The sequence below is a fragment of the Anabrus simplex genome, chromosome 14 (assembly GCF_040414725.1).
Source record: "Anabrus simplex isolate iqAnaSimp1 chromosome 14, ASM4041472v1, whole genome shotgun sequence".
NCBI classification, from domain to species: Eukaryota; Metazoa; Arthropoda; class Insecta; order Orthoptera; family Tettigoniidae; genus Anabrus; species Anabrus simplex.
This window is the reverse complement of record NC_090278.1, coordinates 50,086,452-50,107,966: the sequence shown is the minus strand read 5'-3', so window position 1 is coordinate 50,107,966 and position 21,515 is coordinate 50,086,452. Positions and strand designations below refer to the sequence as shown.

At 36.0% G+C, this 21,515-nt stretch overlaps 1 protein-coding gene across 1 annotated transcript in view; it reads right to left on the bottom strand.

Annotated features, from left to right (window-relative positions):
• Window positions 1-3,813: 3,813 nt before the first annotated feature.
• Window positions 3,814-21,515, bottom strand: part of LOC136885762 (uncharacterized) — a 73,022-nt gene continuing 55,320 nt past the window's right edge. Inside the window, exons 5-6 of the mRNA XM_067158500.2 lie at window positions 16,719-16,914; window positions 3,814-5,510 (exon numbers count right to left, since the gene is read on the bottom strand). Coding sequence (XP_067014601.2) covers window positions 4,968-5,510; window positions 16,719-16,914 — 739 coding nt within the window. The 3' untranslated portion in view covers window positions 3,814-4,967. The remainder of the gene's footprint in view (window positions 5,511-16,718; window positions 16,915-21,515) is intronic.

Here is a 21,515-nt window from a genome sequence, read left to right as displayed (position 1 = left end):
GTTGGAAGAAGTAGGAGCTCCACCATTGTTGTTTTTGTTGACTCCTGGGGTTAGTGTGACAACCGTATTTTCAGTTTCACTTGAAGTGCGTGGCCTAAGTGGAATGGGGAGCATCAGTATCCAAATCATTTGACAATTCTAGCTTATGTAGCAGAGCTTGCTTCAGCTTGTAAATTCACAGTAAGGTGTTTCCTTAACATATGACTATTTAAGTTCCGAAGTCCACATATGACTGCTTTTGGAGTGCTTAATCACTTTCCCTTCCTATGACAACAAGCAGCAGCAGCCAGCAACACTATTGCGACAACAGTAACTGCATGCAAATATTAAAATTATGGTTTTGTCCAGCCAGAGTAGCTACAAGCTGAAAACTTCAGGGGAGTGCCATATTCGCATTCCAACGCTAACTGCTCTCATAGCGAACTTTGACTAGCGACGTCACCTTGAATATTGTCCTACTCCTCCTGCGGATTCCAAGTGGCAACAGAAGTGAGTGGTCTCTGGTCAGCTGTATAAGTGTTTATTCGGTACAATATATTATAACAACTTGTGAGTGAATACTGCAGTAAGTGCTGCATTTTAATGCAAGGAGTAATCTTTGTAGCAAGTTTTTATGACTGATGCTCTTCCTGATGTCAACCTCATCAACGGATTTCATGAGATGAAATAAATGATTAAAAGTAGGCATCACGAAGAACTACCATTGTGGAGTGTAAAAATATGTTCCATAAAATAAAACTGAGAATGTATTGTTAAGAATAAAATACCATCTGTTTACTACTCTTTTTTCCAGGTGACCCAATAAGTGTGCGCATGCAAAAAAAATACACACACACAAGTTCTTTTCAACCATGAATGCGCACACTTTCTAACTGCCGTCTTCTTCTTCTTATTATTATTACGTTTCATCCTCTTTGGGGTAAGTTGAATCAATCATTTCTCTGTGTGCTGTTCTTTTCTTAGTGTCCAGTATTTCTTCATTCTTTCTGATCTTCATTTAATCTACTCTTCCGAGAAAATAGGTTTTGCTATTAATGTAGATTTTTCTTGGAACCTTATGTTTTTGTCTTTAGTTATTACTTTACCTAGCCGGCCCCATGGTGTAGGGGTAGAATGCCTGCCCCTTACCTGGAGGCCCCGGGTTCGATTCCCGGCCAGGGTCAGGGATTTTTACTTGGACCTAAGGGCTGGTTCGAGGTCCACTCAGCCTATGTGATTAGAATTGAGGAACTATCTGATGGTGAGATAGTGGCCTCGATCTAGAAAGCCAAGAAAAATGGCTGAGAGGATTCGTTGTAATGACCACATGACAACTAGTAATCTGCAGGACTTCGGGCTGACCAGCAGTTGCATGGTAGGTGCCATGGGGTTATTACTTTAGCTGTTGATCAAATAGTTTTCTGTTATTTTTAATTCTAGAAGGTCCTTTTTCAGTTTCTTTAAACCAGTTGGGTTTTGTTTTGCAGTTACAGAAGAAGTTAGAGATTTGTGTGATTAACCTGTTAGAGTTCATTCTGTGAAAATGACCATGGAATTTATCCTTCTTTTTTGCATAGTATCTATGAGGTTTTCAATTTTCTAATAGTGTGTTTCATTCTTGATTTACATTATCTTATTATCCTCAAATTTTCGTTCCATGATCTTTCTTAAAATTTTCCTTTCTTTTAGCTCGAGTTTCTCCATCTGGCCTTTGAAATTCATGTTTAGTTTTTCTGCTGTGTATAGTGCTTCTAGTTTAATCACTGTTTGATAATGTTCAATTTTGGAGCCCCATGAAAGTGATTTCTTTTTGTATGTATCTTTGTCTATTTACAAGTCTCCATTCTTATCACACAGGCAACCACTGACTAAGGCAGTCTTCAGTACACACACGCACAGTACTCCGTCCTGTAGCCGACAATACTCTGACGGTAGCCAATAACCATCCAGTACAGCTACTCACTCAACACTCTGATGTAACAATAACAACAACAACAATTCCTCACTGAAACTCTGGTGAGACACTAGCATCAACCCACACCGCTATCACCCTCAGCCTAACTACTGAGCCCCAACACTGACTCCACCTCTCAGACACACGCTAGCTCTAAGACTAACTGAATGTCCGTAGCTAGCCTCCTCTGTATAGCTTGGGTGATATGAATTGGAATATTTTCAATGTGGCTAGGGACAGAACACTAGCTGCATCTCCTAGAAATTCATGAAGCAACCAATCGAAGAGAACTATATACGGAAATGTCAGCCCCGTCCTCCAGGCTGGCTGGGAGATACCCGGACGTATGACTCACTAGAACATTCCAGGAAGTACCAAAAGGGCTACCACAGTGCTGACACATTATAGTATGTACTGTATGTTCAACCCTAGTCCTGTTTCTCTATGGGGTCGGGTATGAAGCGAGATGAATCTTTGTAGCATGTTTTTATGACTGATGCTCTTCCTGATGTCAACCTCATCAACGGATTTCATGAGATGAAATAAATTACATGACATATGACAGAAGGAAGGGAGAAGATAAAACCAGGTGCTGGCGCATGACCTAGTCCTGTCGAATAACTCCCAGAGGTGTGCTCAAGGTTTAATGTCGCCATTCAATGGACGAATCACCATCAACAGCATCACATGCCGTCACTCCATATGGATACTGCAGAGAGGTATGGAATTGAACCCAGGCTTTTGGCATGCAATATAATTATTAAAAATTGTATGCCACCATCTCTCTTATCCTGCTGGCCAACATTGTGATTTTGAAAAAAAAAAATTTTGACCAACGTTACTTAAGTCGGCTAACCACGGTGTCAGACCATATAGACTAGACATCTTAATGGCATGGCTACCAGATGAGCTTGCTAAAAAACTGAGAATATAATGTATCAAAGCTTCCCAAAACTACGTTATGGGCTAAATGGGCATTGCGATGTGAGATAGCTGATAAAGCCAATGCTAATAATGAAGAATTTGTTCAGTGCATTTCCTTCCACATGACTATGAACAAGATTTGGAAAATGAACTTTTGCGCTTCCCAAAATATTCGTAACTTTCATGGACATGTCATCAGTACTACACGTTCAATAATTGGTAATGATCAGGTGACTACATTTGGAACTAATAATTATTAATTTTCTATTCTTATGCTGAACAATTTTTTCTTCCTTATCAGATAATTTCCTTTGAGTCACACCTACACAGATAGGTATTATGGTGATGATGGGATAGGAAAGAGCTAGGAGTGGAAAGGAAGCAGCCGTGGCCCAAGCATTTGCTTATGTGAAAATGGGAAACCAGAGAAAACCATCTTCAGAACTGCCGATAGTGGAGTTTGAACTCACCATCTCCGCAATGAAAGCTCACCTCTATGCGACCCTAACCACATGACCGATTTCTCCTGCAATGATAGTCAATAGTGTTCTGCATTTGCTTGTTTCTTAAGTTGAGTATACGAGTATGATTTTCTACTTTACCTTAACGCAGAAATTAATAAATTATAATTTTTTAAATAGAAAATGCCATATCAAAATCAAAGATGTCATAACAAAAATGTCCGAAAGAGAGCATTGTAAACAATAGCAGAGTTGTCTCAAAAGAAACTAAAACTTTACCACAGGTATTGAAAATAGATACGATTCAGTAGGCTGTCAATAATAGGAAAGATGAAATCAGTCACCTGAAAATCAAAATATATTGACTAAGAAAGGAAAATGTGAATATGGCTCAGAAAAATTACCAAGCACCTAAATATGTTTTACCTTCTAAGAAATGAGCTCCATATAATCAAGAACAAAAAACAGGTGTGAAGTAAAATGCATTTTATTCAGGTCAAATTTGTTCCCTCTTGAGCACAAACAAGAGAATGGTGTGGGGCTTCCGGGACATTGCAAATGTTCTTACCTACATCAGACCCTACACGGTCAGTAACACTGAATCAACAATACTGACAGTACAGATCAGTATTTTAGTGACCTTACATGATCATTATTACTGTCAATATTTTGGTCAGTACTGGTGCACTTGCTCACCATTGCGGTATTCTATGAAAATGGATCATAAGACAGGCATGTATAGCTATAATATTAGCACTCTGCACAAAATGCAGTGTTGAACTTAAATGATGGGTTAAAGATTGGCTTAGAAAAAGAGAAGAGTATTCTCATATGAAGTTGTTGAGGGAAATAAAATATACTGAAGCAGAAGATTATCATAACTATCTCTGAATGAGTGAGGGTACTTTTTAGAAAAATTACTAGGAATGGTAGAGCCTATTCTAATAAGGCAAAATACAAAAATGAGGACCTGTTTATTGGTGGCAGAGAGACTAGCGGTGACATTCGGGTTCTTGCAACTGGTAGAAATTTCGAAGATTTAAAGTTTTCCACTATAATGTCACCAGTTTCCATCAGTTATGGAAACATGTGAATTATTGTGTTACATTCTGCTAGAGTACATAAAGGTAGGACATTCATTATAAACACTCATTACTAATAAATATTTGTTCATTATAAACAGAGGTTACAAAACAAATTTTATCAAATAATCCTAATAATAATCATAATCAGAAACAAAACAACATTCAAGTACCTACTAGAAATACCAGTAACCAGAAGTAAATTGATACTATACAAATAATATTTAAGATCACACAAAACCAGAGTAGCCTGTTTAGAAGATGCAAATTCATTTTTTCATAGTAATTTTCATCTCACATTGAAGATAGCAAACTCATCCATAAATGTTCATAAAGTACTTCTTGTTAGTGATTATGCTGACAAGGAAGGGAAAGGGGGACACAGAGAATGACGTATATTAAATGTATGTTTCTTAACTGGTAAAAATTCAAGACTCAAGTGTTTTGGTTCTAAGAACAAATAGCAATAACTGGTAAGTAATTATTTAAAGCATAGATAACTAAAATGTTATTGTAGTTTTTAATGAAACATAGTAGGCTATTATTCAGAACAGTAATGTAGTAAGTTTATTCCCCAGTAGGTTTTAAAGTTGTGATAATTGTGGTAAGATTTCCGTCCATAGGAGTGTCTTCAGATGTTCCAGTGTTCTGAACTTCAGGTTGGGGGCTCGGAACATGCACGGAAATACTTTGACTTGCAAATATAGAACAAGAAGGAGAATATATTGTTTCACATGTATGCCTAGTGTTAACATTGCTTTGCACTGAATTCCGATTTAAGTTACTCAACTGAGCCTCAAACAGAATGTCATTTATTGCCTTTTCTGCAAACAATTTTTGTCGAGGTTCTAGTTCTTTCAGTTTCTGTGCCCATACCTTTGCTACACTATATTCACTGCTATTGTCATTTGACGGTCGTGACAAATAATCACACGCTAAATCAAGCAGTTTGTTTTTCTTGGAAGCTTTTCCTTGAACCCTCCACTTTTTTATTGGTGGCTGCATCTTGTTTACTGAAGACATGGATGTTGCAAGGGTTGGTGATGGCATCATCTGGCCTGTTTCAACAGTTGACTCCCGTAGGTCATTTGATGATTTATGCTGGGCTCCCTGAAAACAGAAAGGAATGATCGCATAAACAGTGCTTTATGTAAACGTGTATTTCATGCTCTACCCTCTGAAAGTAAAATTAGACCTACTCTTGCAAAGTGTGCAATTTATCATTAGTGAGACTGCAATATAAAAAAATTGTTGATATTATTCAAGAGAATTATTGTGTCTGGGTTGAAACAACTGAAACAAAATTATTTTAAGATTGGGAAGGAAACTTGAAAGCATGCTATATGTAAATTGTTTTGTTGTTTCAGTTGCCTTCAACACATGAAGAATAGAATCGCACTGTACATGGTTTTGGCTCACGATATCAGTTTTGGAACTGCATAGGTGCCATTGATAGAAAACACATTGCTACAAAGAAGCCTTCTCATTCTGGGTCCTTGTACTATGACTACAAGGGATTCTTTAGCATTGTACTCCTGGCAGTGGTTAATGAAAACAAGGAGTTCATCATGGCAGATGCTGGCATTAATGGACGCATATCAGATGGAGGTGTGCTTTTCCACTCTCAATTTGGTGAATGTCTCCAACATATTACTCTAAACCTACCAGAACAGTCAACACAACCATATTCATCCGACAAGCACCCATTTGTTTTATAGCCGATGGAGCTTTTGCTTTAAATGCACACCTAATGAAACCCTATTCACAGAATACATTGAATGATGAATGGTGGCAATTTAACTATCATCTTTTTCGGGCACGAAGTGTAGTGGAGAACACTTTTGGTGTATTTTGAAGGAGATTTGAAATCTTTCAGAAGTCTAAATGTCTCAAGCCAGAAAAAGCAGCCATTATAACAATGGCTTGCTGTTATTTCCATAATTTTCTTGTAAAAGAAACTAATCAAACACATTTACAGTCAAATGGTACAGAAAAACCAGATGAATGCACCCTTTTAGAGTTGAGAGGTACTTTGAATAGGAACACCTCGACAAATGCCAAGATAGTAAGAGATAACTTGTGTAAATATTTTTGTAATGAAGGGAAGCTTCAACAAAAGTTTAACAATGGTGTATATACCTAAAAGACCCTTGTACATGTCCGTACTAAAATAACCACACAGACATAACTATGCACGTTAGTGGTCTACTGAAAGTGAAGATGGAAGGCATGCTATTGTCATAACATGCTTATTTAATCTACAAATGTTGTAATGGAGGATTATGTACCAAAATGTGGGTTTAAAAAAAATGCTATTTGTTTGGGGCGTCGACCTATGGAGATCAATTGCCCCTGAAATGTGGGATACATTTGCCTTTCTTAATCTATGGAATGTACATCTTGAACACCTCCATCTTCTAGTTTCCCCAATGACAAGGTTGTATAGGTATGCTTTATAGACAATGTTCTGACATGTAGTCAACAACTTTAAGTCACAGAGGTTTGTAAACATTAGTTTCATACACGCTGAAAAGACTCGGACTTTAACAGGGGTCTGTTTGGAACTTATACCTGTTAGCGAAATTCAATGGTGTGCCAGTATTTAATGTAATACGAGTAACACTGTACTAACCTCCTGTGACTCCTCTTGCATGCTGAGCACGGCAGGAACTTCTGCTTTAGTGAGGAACTGAAGTGCATAAAACACCCATGATGCTGGTTGGTATATATCATCTGCCCCAATCCCTGAGTGTTTTGATTCCACTATTTTCTTCAATTCCTTGTGATAATTTGACTCTAAAGTATTAAATTATTTCCTCACATCCTCACGGGTTTCCTTTACTATTAAGTTTGAGTATACAAACAACAGTCTATCGAGTGTCATATCCAGTTTATTCTTATTCATGTACTGTGGGCTGGAAGCATCTCACAGTTCTGGGAACACTTCATATAGCTTGATAAACTTTTTCAATATCTCACGGTTCTACAAGCACCTCTACTTGGCCTACTAATGCTTGCATATCGGGAAATCTGAATCTGCTTCAGTACTGGCCTTCATTCCATCATTCCAGTCCACATGCGATCAGTATGTGTCAATATTTTTTTGTACTGACAGTTTTATTGACCATGAAGGGTCTGCTCTAGAGCAGTCTCTCCTAAACTCCTGCGTATGGGAGCGGTAGAGTACATCCACACTTCCACCATATCCCCTGGTTGCTATAAGAGGCGACTTGAAGGGAATCCCAGGGACTCTCAACTTGGCAATGTGGGTTGGCGACCACTTGACTGAGATTGCTTTCATTTACTTCTTCCAGGCTCCTCACCTCCCTTGGTCAAACCTTGTTCTCGTTTGACCCCGATGGTATCAAGTTTACGAGGCCTAGGTAACTTTTCATCTCCACACCATTCGTAGCACTTCCCTTTCTTTTCCTAACACCTTATTCTTAAAAGTGTTGGACCTCTTCCTTTTACCTCTGATTAGTGTTAATTCCTGTTAAAACAATAATCACCATCACTAATGACTCTCCTGATTTGCAAATACAAAGATGTTGTCCACCTTACAAGTTAAGTGTAAGAGAGGGCCAAGAGCCCTAACTTCGCCACCTACAAAGGCATAAATAAATAAATAAATAAATAAATAAATAAATAAATAAATAAATAAATAAATAAATAAATAAATAAATAAATAAATAAATAAATAAATAAATAAATAAATAAATAAATAAATAAATAAATAAATAAATAAATAAATAAATAAATAAATAAATAAATAAATAAATAAATAAATAAATAAATAAATAAATAAATAAATAAATAAATAAATAAATAAATAAATAAATAAATAAATAAATAAATAAATAAATAAATAAATAAATAAATAAATAAATAAATAAATAAATAAATAAATAAATAAATAAATAAATAAATAAATAAATAAATAAATAAATAAATAAATAAATAAATAAATAAATAAATAAATAAATAAATAAATAAATAAATAAATAAATAAATAAATAAATAAATAAATAAATAAATAAATAAATAAATAAATAAATAAATAAATAAATAAATAAATAAATAAATAAATAAATAAATAAATAAATAAATAAATAAATAAATAAATAAATAAATAAATAAATAAATAAATAAATAAATAAATAAATAAATAAATAAATAAATAAATAAATAAATAAATAAATAAATAAATAAATAAATAAATAAATAAATAAATAAATAAATAAATAAATAAATAAATAAATAAATAAATAAATAAATAAATAAATAAATAAATAAATAAATAAATAAATAAATAAATAAATAAATAAATAAATAAATAAATAAATAAATAAATAAATCTAATTTTTTGGTCCGTATTGAATAACTTATATTTTTCACTTAAACCTGTTTTTAATAATCTGCCTTTCCAATACAATACATATTTTATTTACATAAAAATCATTACATTATTCATGTTTTTACGGAACATGTTTCACCCATATTTTGGGCATCATCAGCTGTATTTCCTATACACTATGCCGCTTGTCACTATAGATGTTTGAACCGATAGTGTCACCAAGGCAAGCCAGCCGCAAGAGAGACTACAGGACTCTCAATCAACTAACATCTATCTTCAATTTGAAGCTACAAGATTCCAACATATTTTTTAAAAACAAATTTGAGAATCCCCATTTGAACATCTATAGTGACAAGTGGCATGTTTTTCCACAATTTCAGCAACACGGTAACATTCGAATAGACCTGACAATTTCTCACATATCAGCTTACTAAAGTTAAGTCGTAAGGTGACACCCAGATTCGACAACAGTTCTAATGGGAGCACGAAAATTGTAACATTCAAGATTACGTATTCAATCAAATTATGATTAATACGCTCCTTGGGATGTTAAAGACTGCATAATTAAACCAGCCTTTGTCTTTTAATAAGACATAAAGATAGCAACTTGGTTTTATTCAATGTTCATCATGTATAAACTTACTTTTTATCAGAATAACTGTAGTATTATTCATTGTGACACACAAGTTTGACAATATTTCCAAAGGGAGTACGAATATTATTACTTCAAAATTACGTATTCAATCAGCCATGGAATAAAACACCATTTGCACTGTAAAAGACTGCACAATCAAACCAAATAATGTATTTTAATAAGATATAAAACATAGCAATTTGGTTTTAATTAATGCTTAATTTTTAACAGAATAATTGTACTTACTAACATTGTTTTTGCGTATTTCACCAGCAGGAATAATAAAAAAGAGCAGCAAGATATATACACAAATCATATATCTATATGAAAACATATTTTTTAAACAACATCCAAGGTAGCATGTCAGTTTTAAGGATTTTATTAGGATACAAATACCCAGTGTTTTTTATGCAAATAAAAACTATATTGTACTGAAAAGTCGGATTATTCTTTAAAAAAATTTTAAGTGAACCAAAACATCCACCTTGTCCCTCAAGTTATTTAAAAAATGAGTAAAGGCCAGACATAACCAATTAGGTTTCAAAAATAAATGAAACTTATTTACAGGCAATAAAAGACGGAGATTTTGAGGCTTTGAAAAAATAACTTGTGCTGAGCAAGTGACTGTGCGGTTTCGGTCACGTAGCAATCAGCTTGCATTCGGATGGGTTCGAAACCCACCACTGCTGGCAGCCCTGAAGATGGTTTTCTGTGGTTTCCACTTTTCACAGCAGGCAACTGCTGGGACTGTACCTCATTTAAGGCCATAGTCTCTTCCTTCTCATCCTAGCCATTTCTTATCCCATCATCGCCATCAGATCTATCTGTGTCAGTGTGACATAAACCAGATTGTAAAAAAAAAAATCTATATATATAACTTGCAGGTTACACAGTGTACCAGTAACTTTACTGATAGTTTATCAAGAGAACGAGAGAACTGTAAGTCTGTTTACATTTGAATGATGTAACATAAAGGTAACTATGTGTTAATTGCATGTGAAATTGCTTAGGTTACAGTAGATTAAATGTTCCTTCCTCAGCTCCTGGAGTTCCGTAGCTGTAGGCTGAGAGCATTCATTTGGTGATTTGTCCATTCATTCATTCATACATTCAATTCGTTTATTCATCCAGAAATTACGGCTCTCTCCCTACTTGGTCGTTATCTGTGATGGGGAAAGAGACCTTGTTTTCTTCATGAATGCATTAATTCAGTTCATTCATTCACTCACTCCTGCATTCATCATCCATACACTTATACATGCAATTCATCCATCATTAAATCATTCATTCACTCATGCATTGTCCAATACTCATTTAATAATAAAGACTCTCCCCCCGTAGGTAGTTATACATGACTGGGAGAAAGGCCTCATTCCATGCATGAAGTCAATCATTCATTCATTCAGTCATATATTCATCCATTCAATCACTTATATAATCATTCATTCATGCAGAGAACCAGTAAATACAATAAGGCAATTCATCCATTCACTCATTGTCATTAAGTTAATTTGTCTATTGTAGGCTAAGGATAACATTGTATGGACTAGTGACACAAATAAATAGGGGTAAGATAAAGATAAAAAATCTTGGAAAATAAAATTTAGAGTTCGGGTGTAGTTATTGAGTAACATTTAAGGTAGGAATAGAAAAATTAAATTTAACAAAACCATGCATGTATCAAATCATTGGATTGCAATGAATTACTACTCTCCCCACTTTGTGGCAATCCGCAACTAGAGAATGAGAGTATTCTATTGTAATGTTTTACTGAAGTCTACCTTTCCCTTCTGTTCAGCACCACTGTGTTGGTTATCTGCACACTTATTATTATCCCATAATTACCAATACATTCAATGTCCAGCTGACCTTGTATTTCCATCCCACAGCATATCACAATCCTGTCATTCAATTGATGGAAGTGACTGATTCACCCACCACCGAGTATGTGAATATGTTATTCTAAATGAACAGATCAGAGATGAGCTATACATAGGGTCAGGCAATTTCATTTAATTTTTCACACAAGGGAAAATTAACACAACATATTCTTACAATCCTACCCTCACCCAAGGAATATTCTCTCAATAGTATTCCCACTGTCATGGTAATGTTTCATACAGAGTTTTAAATATAAACTTGATACTAAATTTGTTAGGTTTACATTACTTGGGTCTTATGAGCAATCAGAGAGAAATTATCAAAAGAGAAAGGAAAGGATTGATTTTGGTCTATAGAGGATATCTACACAACTTGTACACAAAACATTATAAGAGAAGTAAATTGTACTCTTTGTAAAATAAAATCAAACTGCACAAAATGGGCTACTACAACAGGGCTGGATGCTAATGTTCTAAAGGATTTTAATAATAGGATTTAATATTAAATACAATGTGTTCATATGATTTTAAAAATACAAAAATTCACTGTTAGTACAAGGTTTCATCTTTTTCATAATGAGAAAGGGGAAGTGGTTCTTTGTGTCCAGTCAAACAGGTGATATAGTGAATGGTGTGAGCCACAGACTTCACAAACCCAGTCACTGGATACCTAGTGAAAACTTTTTTTTATTAAAAATACAGTGACAAGAGCCATGAACTGCTTCTCTCATGTATAGGTGACGAAGCTCAAAATAGGCTCCATTCATCATCTACAGGATTTTAATGCTGTTGATCATAAACATAAACCACTGCAAGAAGTTTAAATCCAACGGCGTTGTAATAGCATAGAGAGAGCTGCAGGAAGTTACTTGCATATCCATCACAAATAATCCAATGCAAGGTAAAGGGGGTACCATCAGGAGTGCTTGCAATCTTTCAGTTATGTGAGTCACTGTAAAGGAACATGTATGATGAGGTGCAAGAGGAAACATCCCTGAAGCCCGACGAAAGTCATTAGCAGAATTTCATGTCTTACTGCATGAATTATGCATAAGAACAAGTGGTGAACAGTTCTTGAATTATGACAGTTTTCATTAACATGACTGATAATTTTAATATTATAATAATGATATTTGCTTTGAAACCTTGCATATAACTCCTGGGCCACAGTATCAATATGTGGTGTATTAGCTTGTATAAAGAGAGGTGTACTTTTACACACAATGTTTGTAAACCTGGGTGGAGCAAACTGCTGAGATATTTGTATATTGTTCACTGTTTCTAGCAACTTGAAGCTGGTCCAATAAGGCTGTCTGATATTAACCTTGAACTCCAGGACAACAACCTCTGGCTTAAACATCAATACATGTCCACTGAATGATATGTCTGTGGATAATTGGAAGCAAAACAATGAAATTGGGCAAAATGTTCCCTATGGGTATGATGGCCAAACAGTCTATTGTTGTCCTGATCATTGTACAGCCTGAAGCCCCATACTTTGGATTTGTCTCCAATCACTTTGTTTTACATTAAAAAGACAAAGAATTCTGGCATAAGGAAATACAGCACTCTCTCAACATCTTGGATAGTAGCTGTTTCAGAGTCAGAAATTATTACACACAGTTCTGATCTATGCTACGCATAATAGGAGCATTGCTGCACAATAAAGCAGAAAATAAGCTGATGATTCTTAATTTTATTTGTCAGAAGAGCATGTACAAGAACTAGGGTTTTAACTGCATATTCCCCATGAACAGCAAGAATTTCTACAAATACATCTGGAGATGTACAGAAAGTGCTCCCCAACCAGGTTGCAAAACAAAACAGGTTTTATAGGTAGGATTTTGAAAATTACATCCCGGTATGATGATTTCAGACATGATAATATTATTGCATATCTGCATGTTTTTGACCATAATATAGCAATGTAAGTTATGATTCAGAGTTCTCCTCAAGACCTTTTTAATGGGCACATTACCCTGCTGTTGATACAGACCGATGAGGTATAATAACCTATATATGTGTTAGTCACATAACATTAATACATATGAATCCTAGGGTGCACCAAATTAACTCTTAGAGTAATATATTAAATAATCAGAAATCCAGTGTCACCAGTGAAAGTAGTAATAAAAAAACTCAACAGATGGCAGTAAATGACACTTATAGGTCTGGCTGACAGAAGAATCCTTAAACAGAGTTGTGACATCTTCCTGCTAGCTTTTTACAAGCTGTGAGAGGTTATCGTGTTCAATCAAGTATGCATCATGAGTTCTGAGACCGCCTTCTTGCGATTTACATAGCTATTATGTGACATGGTTAGTAAGAACACAGTCAGTGAGAAATAGATTGCTTCAATTTTGGACTCTACAGGTGTAGATAAAAATGATTTTTTTAAAATTTGAAGAGTACACAAATGGAAATTCAAGTAGTGCATCTTCTCAGTGCAAGAGGGACTCAAGTCCCCTGGAGAACGAAAGAGCTGGGGAAAGAACTGACATAACTTAGATGCAGGACATGCAAGTACCATTCTGATATATAGTATATTAATAAAGGACCAATTTTACATTCGTATTTTGATAGGGTAATCGAGCCCAGAGAGTACGTTTCATCATTGTTTATACTGAAATTTGACATAATTCACCAGGAAACAGTAATTCAGTGAAACAAATGGAAATAACAGGTAACACCTAAATTAAAACATAGCCATCTCCAACACTATCTGATATAAGCACGTTGACTGGTGCAATAAATTATTTGTGGATGACATTTATGCCTCTTTTGCACTAACATTCTGCCGTTAATAAATTCAATAATATCCTACAGACCTCTGCAATGGAGTACTTCCAACATTCCAGGTAAGTAATTAATAATACGTACAAATACTGTTTACAGCTAATGTTGAATAATTCTGGATGAATTTTAATTTACAGTACTACATTTTCAGTATGTGTGCTTCCGTCCGTGTAGGGTTAAAATGTACATACTGTAAAGCTGTTCATTTAAATGACAAAATCATCATTATTGCCAGCATAATTGTATCAATAAAATCAAAGTTTAAATGATTAGTTTGACTATCACGCAGTGTCATGCGCGAGTGGTGCCTGGATTACAGTAGCACGGAAGCGCATGCAAGCACGCGGTTCATGGAATGCCACAAACCCATATGGTATTCAAGAGCAAGCGAGTGGTAAGCCTCGGTGTTGTGTGTTTATATGAACAAGCACAACACTGGAAGTTCAAAATAGTTCATTATGTTTTGTTTGTGATAATACACTGAAATAGATTAATTTTGGTGCTACTGTGCTACTGTTTCTTTTTTTTTTTTTTTTTTTTTTGCCTTTTGCTTTAAGTTGCACCAACACAGATGGTCTGATGGCAATGATGGGATAGGAATGGCCTAGGAAACGGAAGCGGCCGTAGCCTTAAGGTACAGCCCCAGCATATGCCTGGTGTGAAAATGGGAAACCACAGAAAACCAGGGCTGCCGAAAGTGGGGTTTGAACCCACTATCTTGCGGATGCAAGCTTACAGCCACACGCCTCTAACCGCATGGCCAACTTGCTTGGTTGGTATTACTGCTAGTATCCTGAGGGGAATAAATTGCAATTTTATCATATTCATTTTTACATAGTATTCCATGTCTGTCTACTCATGCTTGCTATGCAGCTGAGGAACATTTTTGGAGGATACTGATATTTGATAGAAATACATAATTAGAAACAAAAAGAGCAAATATTGTATTGACACTTTTGTGACCATTTTCTACAGATAAATAATATTGGGTGATGACTCAAATGTGTAATCATCATCATCATTTAATTGCTCCACCAAGCCAAGTGCAGCTGAGTACGAGCCTCCTCCTCTTGTCCTCTCCATCCACAAATGATGTTCATGTATGTGATGCCAGTATACATCTCTGATTTTAAGGCCTTGAAAATCTACTTCTTCCAAACATCATATCTTCCTCTTAGTCTCTTCCCATGAGCAATGTGGACAAAGAATGCTCGAGAAGTCCTATGGGGATAAATTCTTTTCATGTGACCATACCATTGCAATCTCTTCACTTCGAGGGTCTCCAGCAAGCTTCCTTCCAATCCAAGCTGCTGTTGGATATCCACATTCCTTATATTATCCATTTTTGTTGTTTGCAGATAAGAATGCAGAAACTTCATTTCTGTTGCATGAAGAAGACTCTTTGCTGATCCAGTAAATGCTGCTGCTTCCAGACCATACATCATTACAGGTACCAGATATACTTTGTACAAGCTGATTTTGGAAATTAACAGAAATATTTCATCCCAAAGTATTAGACGAACAGTGTGATAGAATGTGGAAGCTTTCTGTATTCCGTTGCTAGTTTCTTGATGGATGGTATTGTCTGAGGACACAACATTATCCAAGTACTGGAAGTTGTCCACAATATCCATCTCCTCATCTCCAATTCTTAGATGACCAGTTGGAGAGTATCTACTCCTCACCAAGCCAACAGTCTTGGTTTTGCTGATTTTAAGACCTAAGGTTGTAAAAGCTTCATTCCAAAAATCAAGTCTAGCTTGTACTTCTGCTTAAGCCTCACCTCATACCATTGCATCATCAGCAAAAAGCAGGGCATTAGTTGCTAGATCCATTATGATTAAGAATAGGAATAGTGATAGATAACTTCCTTGCTGAACTCCACTCTTCATTTCAAACTAACCAGATCTTCCATCCTGAAGCTCAACACAACTGTTGATTCCATCATTAATCATTATACTCGTGCTATGTCATCAGACACTTCCTTATGTCTCAAACATCTCCATATATGCCTGAGTGGTACATGGTCATACGCTTACTCGATGTCCAGAAAAACAGTAAAAAAATGTTTAACCTTTCTCCCACTTCTCCTTATAAATCTGTGAGACCTAAATCCAGTGGGGCAACTACTGCAAAAAAATGAAAGTGCTTCTGGGCAACCATTTTTACTGAGCACTTGAAGAACTTTTCACCTCACGCAAATGAACTGCCATGTGAACATTCAGATACTGACGCTTACTGAAGGCTTTTGAGCATATAGTACAGGAAAATTCTCTTTCATTAAAATGTACGATGTCGTGCTTCGATAAGTTGGTCAAAGTGGAAAACCTCATACCACAAGTATTGCATAAATACGGTTGCTCTCCAGAATGTGTGATACAATGACGCCTTAGTGCACCACGTCGGCGGAAAGTCTTTCCACAAGCAATGCAGGCAAGCGAGTATTTCCTAGTGTGTGAAATCATATGATAGGCCAAATAACTTTTATGGGTGAATGCCTTTCCACAATTAATACATTTAAAAGGCGTCTCTTTGGAATGAGTGAGTACATGACGCTTTAAGCTAGATTTTAAACCAAAACGACCATCACATATTGGACAACAATGCTTCTTCTCCCCAGTATGTACTAACAGGTGGGTTCTCCAAGTACTAACCTGCGCGAATGCTTTCCCGCACTCATTGCACTTATGCGGTTTCTGTCCTGAATGTAGAAAAAGATGCTCCCTTAAAGTTGATGTGCGAGTAAACCACTTCCCACATATATTGCACTGGTCAGGACTTCTATCTTTCTTTCGATTGTCTCTGTAGGTAGCTTTCGGCTCAGCGAGGCATGCGGGCAATGTCTGGTTCCTGCAAACCAAAATATAATTTAGTCTAAATACAAGCAGGGTTATAGGAAACCAACAGCAGTAAATTCACGAGCACTTCTTTAATTGTACAATAGATGATAAAAAAAAAAAAAAGAAAACCATCAAATCTATTTTGTCACTGTCCAGTCCTCATGAATGTAACTTAAAAGCTTTTCAGTCTGTGGAACACAAAAGTTAAATATTACATTAACATACCTGTATATATATATATATAAAAAAAAACACTACTTAACAAGGAATAAAATTCACAATATCAAAACAAAGAATGACATGTTCTGTTCTTAAAAGAGCACCATCAGAGTAACTTATCTTAGTGAAGTCTGGTGTTGTCTCAACACCAGCAAATACAAAACAAGACTTCATTAAGATAAGTTCAGTTGCAAGTTCAAAATTTAAAAGTCCTAGCTGTTTGGACAGAAATAATCATAAATATTTCCAAATATTCTTATATTATATTCTTTTAAGAATGAAACATGAGATTCTCTGTTTAGTTCAAGAACCCAAACAAAAATGTATTAACCAAGTCCTACAGTATACTTACATCAAGCTCTAGAAAATTTGAGTGTGCTGCATCATTACACCCAGAGAAAATACACTCATGATCTATTTGCACAGAGAGATAAAATGAACCAACAAAACGTCCAAACATATTTTCACACCAGTCAAGCAATATTAGAAAATATATTTATTAATCAAAGTGTGTATCCCTCTATTAACCACTTGTCGTACTTTGACGGATCTCTCCGTCGAGGCTCTCGATCGCACTCCGGTACAAAGACGGATCTCTCTGTCCGCACGTAGTGTTAATTTCCGGACACGCTCCAAGCCAGTTTCCTTTGTGAAAGGATTTGATATTAGTAAGGTAAACTCTTGACAGATGGAAGCACTATTTTATTCCATTGATGTATCCGATAAACTCGTCTGTGCAGTTATTCTGTGGAAAGAATAACCTGTAGCTTAGCAACCTCATCGTAAGCAAAATCATGGCTGCCTCCAAGTTGAGTGACAAAGCGATTATAAGGGAATTTTTAGAAGATAGTGACATTGATATTGAAATAAGCGATGAAGAATTTAGTGGAAGTGAATGTAGTGAAAGTAGTTCGTGTGACAGCGACGTGAGTGCTGGTAGGGGTGAACAAAGTGCTGTTTTGTCATCAAATGTAACACTGAAATTTAGGCCTACATCTGATGCTACACAAACGGCTTCTAATCATCTTTCACTCGATAGGGAATGGAACTGGGAGCAAGTAAGTAATACTCCAGAGTATCATTCATGCATCGCAACTGGTGAAATAAACAGTGTTGTTCAAAGGTGCCTAGGACAATGCCCTAACGAACTGCAAGTTGTGAATGAATTTCTAACAGCAGACTTTTGGGAACATCTAACAAAAGAGACAAATGCTAACGCAAGTAAATCTCTTGTATCTGCTGCCGAGGATACAAATAGGGTAATATCATATGAAGAGGAACACTGGTTTCCTGTATCTGTGGATGAAATGAAGGCACATTTTGCCCTGTGCATCCTATCATCACAAAATAAGAAGCCCTCACTCCAAGACAATTGGTCTAAGTGCAGGGTTATGGAGACTCCAATTTCTGGAGAAACCATGCCTTTCAAGAGGTTCAAATCTATAAATAAATTCCTCCACTTGTCCAGTGATGCCCCTGAAACTGCTAGTGATAAACTTAGGAAAGTAAGGCCTGTGCTTAATTTACTTTTAGATAGATTTCAAAAGGTCTATATGCTTGGAGAAAAAGTGTCTATAGATGAAAGCCTGATGAAGTTCAAAGGTAGGCTTTCATACGTACAATATAACCCATCAAAGAGAACCAGGATTGGCATAAAAATATACAAAGTGTGTGCATCTGATAATGGGTACTGTTGGAACTTCAGAATTTATACTGGGGAGGAGAATGGCAGTGAAGTAACTACAGTGGGATTACTTTCAACTGAAAAAGTAGTTATGGAAATGCGCGGAGAGCTTTTGGGCCGCTGGAGAATGCTGTACACGGACAACTGGTACAGTTCACCAACATTATTCAGAAATCTTCTGGATGATAAGACTTATGCTGTTGGTACAGTGAGGCTAAATAGGAAGTTCATGTCCAAGGAACTTAGGAGCACAAAGCTGAAAAATGGGGAACTCACCTTCGTTTCCAGTAATGGGGTTTTGGCTGTGAAATGGATGGACAAGAAAGTGGTGCACATGCTCTCTACACAACATAGCAGGCCAGATTACCTTGAAGTGGTGAAGTATGATGGCAAGAAGAAGTTCAGACCCAATCTTGTTGTTGACTACAACTGTGGAATGGGTGGTGTTGATTCTCATGACCAGAGACTCGCATCATCCCCCTTGATGAGGAAGTATGTAAAAGGATACAAAAAAATATACTTCTACATACTAGACATGGCACTTCTTAATTCCAACATTATTCATCGCCTCCTCAACCCTGACAAGAAGCGAGTAGGCTTAACCAGCTTCCGAATCAATTTGGCCGAACAGCTGTTGGCAAGTGTGACCTTGCCTGACTATCCAAAACGAGGACACCCAAGCCCTGGGAATACACCATTGAAACTTCAGGGAAGGCACTGGGGACACTTTCCAACCAAAATACTCCAAACAACGAAGAAGGTTATCCCGTCACGGAGATGCAAAGTCTGTGTGACACAGGGTCTGAGAAAGGAATCTTCATTTGAATGCCACCGGTGCAAGGTGGTGCTCCATGTAGATGAATGTTTTATGATCTACCACACACATACAGACTTTACAAAGTGCAACTGACAATCGTTTGAATATTTCCTCCCATTAGGATTCTGTAAAATATGCTTTTTCAGTGTCAGTGATAATATCATGAGAAGTAAGGAAAATAAATGGTACACCAAGGCATAAATAAGTTGAATTAAATGGCATGTGAATGGGTTAAATCTTAGCCCTCTATTTCTTTCTGAACATACTTGCCTCTCCAGCTCTATTTAAAAATCTGCTTACAGAGGGACAAGTGTACGCACAAACATATAGGCAGCATATTTGTAAAATTCAAATAAAACAAATACAAAATAAATATAATACAATACTCAGGAACAATGTTCAGATTTTTAACCCTGAAATTATCTCCGACATTTACATCAGAAATCGCGATTTGTGAGGAACTTCTCAAAACACTCACCAGGATGTAATCAAGGCTTTCTTGTACACTGTCACACATCATTGTCCCTTTACTTCTTGGTCACAGAAAACTGCACTTTACTTCTTCTCTTTCAATTACAATAAATGAAGTATGAATGACAATTTAGACCATTTACTGGTGTGATACTTTTAATGTTTAAATTGGCATACCTGTTAGTTTCATGAATCATTTCCATCAATAACCATCAGTTATGAATAACTAAAAAGTTCACTCTTAGGTGTAGTCCCATGGTATGTTTTACGACTAGATGAATGTGTGAATGGGATTTGTTATAATATGAATTCCAAGTCACAGCAATCCTTTCAACCACAAGTAGAGGTTCCAGCATAGCCATTTCATATAATTTTCATGTTATTGAATTTTCATCACTGAAATCACTGAAACAATCTAATTCTCCAATAACTTCGCCATCATTTAATAAAAAATTGCTCCTAATATCACTAAAATCAACATCACTTTCATCTAGAAGTCTCGCTAATGACTTTTCGTGTACCTCAAACTATGCCATGATGCAAAGCAACGTCTGTCTACAAACTTGTAAGACCATACAACCACCATGGAACAAATAATGAAAAAAAATCACTCTGTTAAATGCCATGGATTTCACTAAGTCAGCCTGGGCCACTAGGTTATGTTGTTTTCTTCATGATGACTTCACGCTAGTCAAATTTTTGAAGAGTGAACAATGGTGCCAAATAACAGGAGATGATTTTTTCGAAACATACATCAATGCTAATGAGGATCTTCCAGAGTGTGAAATTACAATAAACCAAATACTTGAAGACAAAAGGCATAAGTAGCGTCAATGAAGGATGAAGGTGATGATATGCCAGATCCTTAGCCAATTCCTATGGTGTCAAAAGTGAAGGATGCAAATGAGATACTGAAGCAATATTCATGCAGTTTCAAAATTGAACATATAACGACTTCACTAAACAAGATAATACAATTTTTAAATAACACCCAATAAACCAAACAACCATACATATGTACTTCAAACCAATTATAAATATTCAACTGACTGTGAGGTAAGATGTATTACTAGATTAAAAGTTCATATATTGCAAATTTTATGTTTACAATATCATATTTTCCGATCTATGATATCCAAATTCTTGGGTCCCTTCAAAAACATACAAAGAAGATTCCACTGTATCTTTCAGACATTTATGATTTCTGAAACTGGATCCCAAGAGTGAAGAGTATATATATTGTACCAGGAAGGCATAGGCCCTGGCATACAAGCTATACATTTCATTTTCTAGCATACAATTCAGTTCCGACACGTGAACAGCTGTGTGACAGAATGTTCTCGTACCTACTGCACTCCACGAGGGAGAACGCAGGTCAAGCAAGGTCAAGTGACGTCACCACCGCCTGTAGCTTACTTCC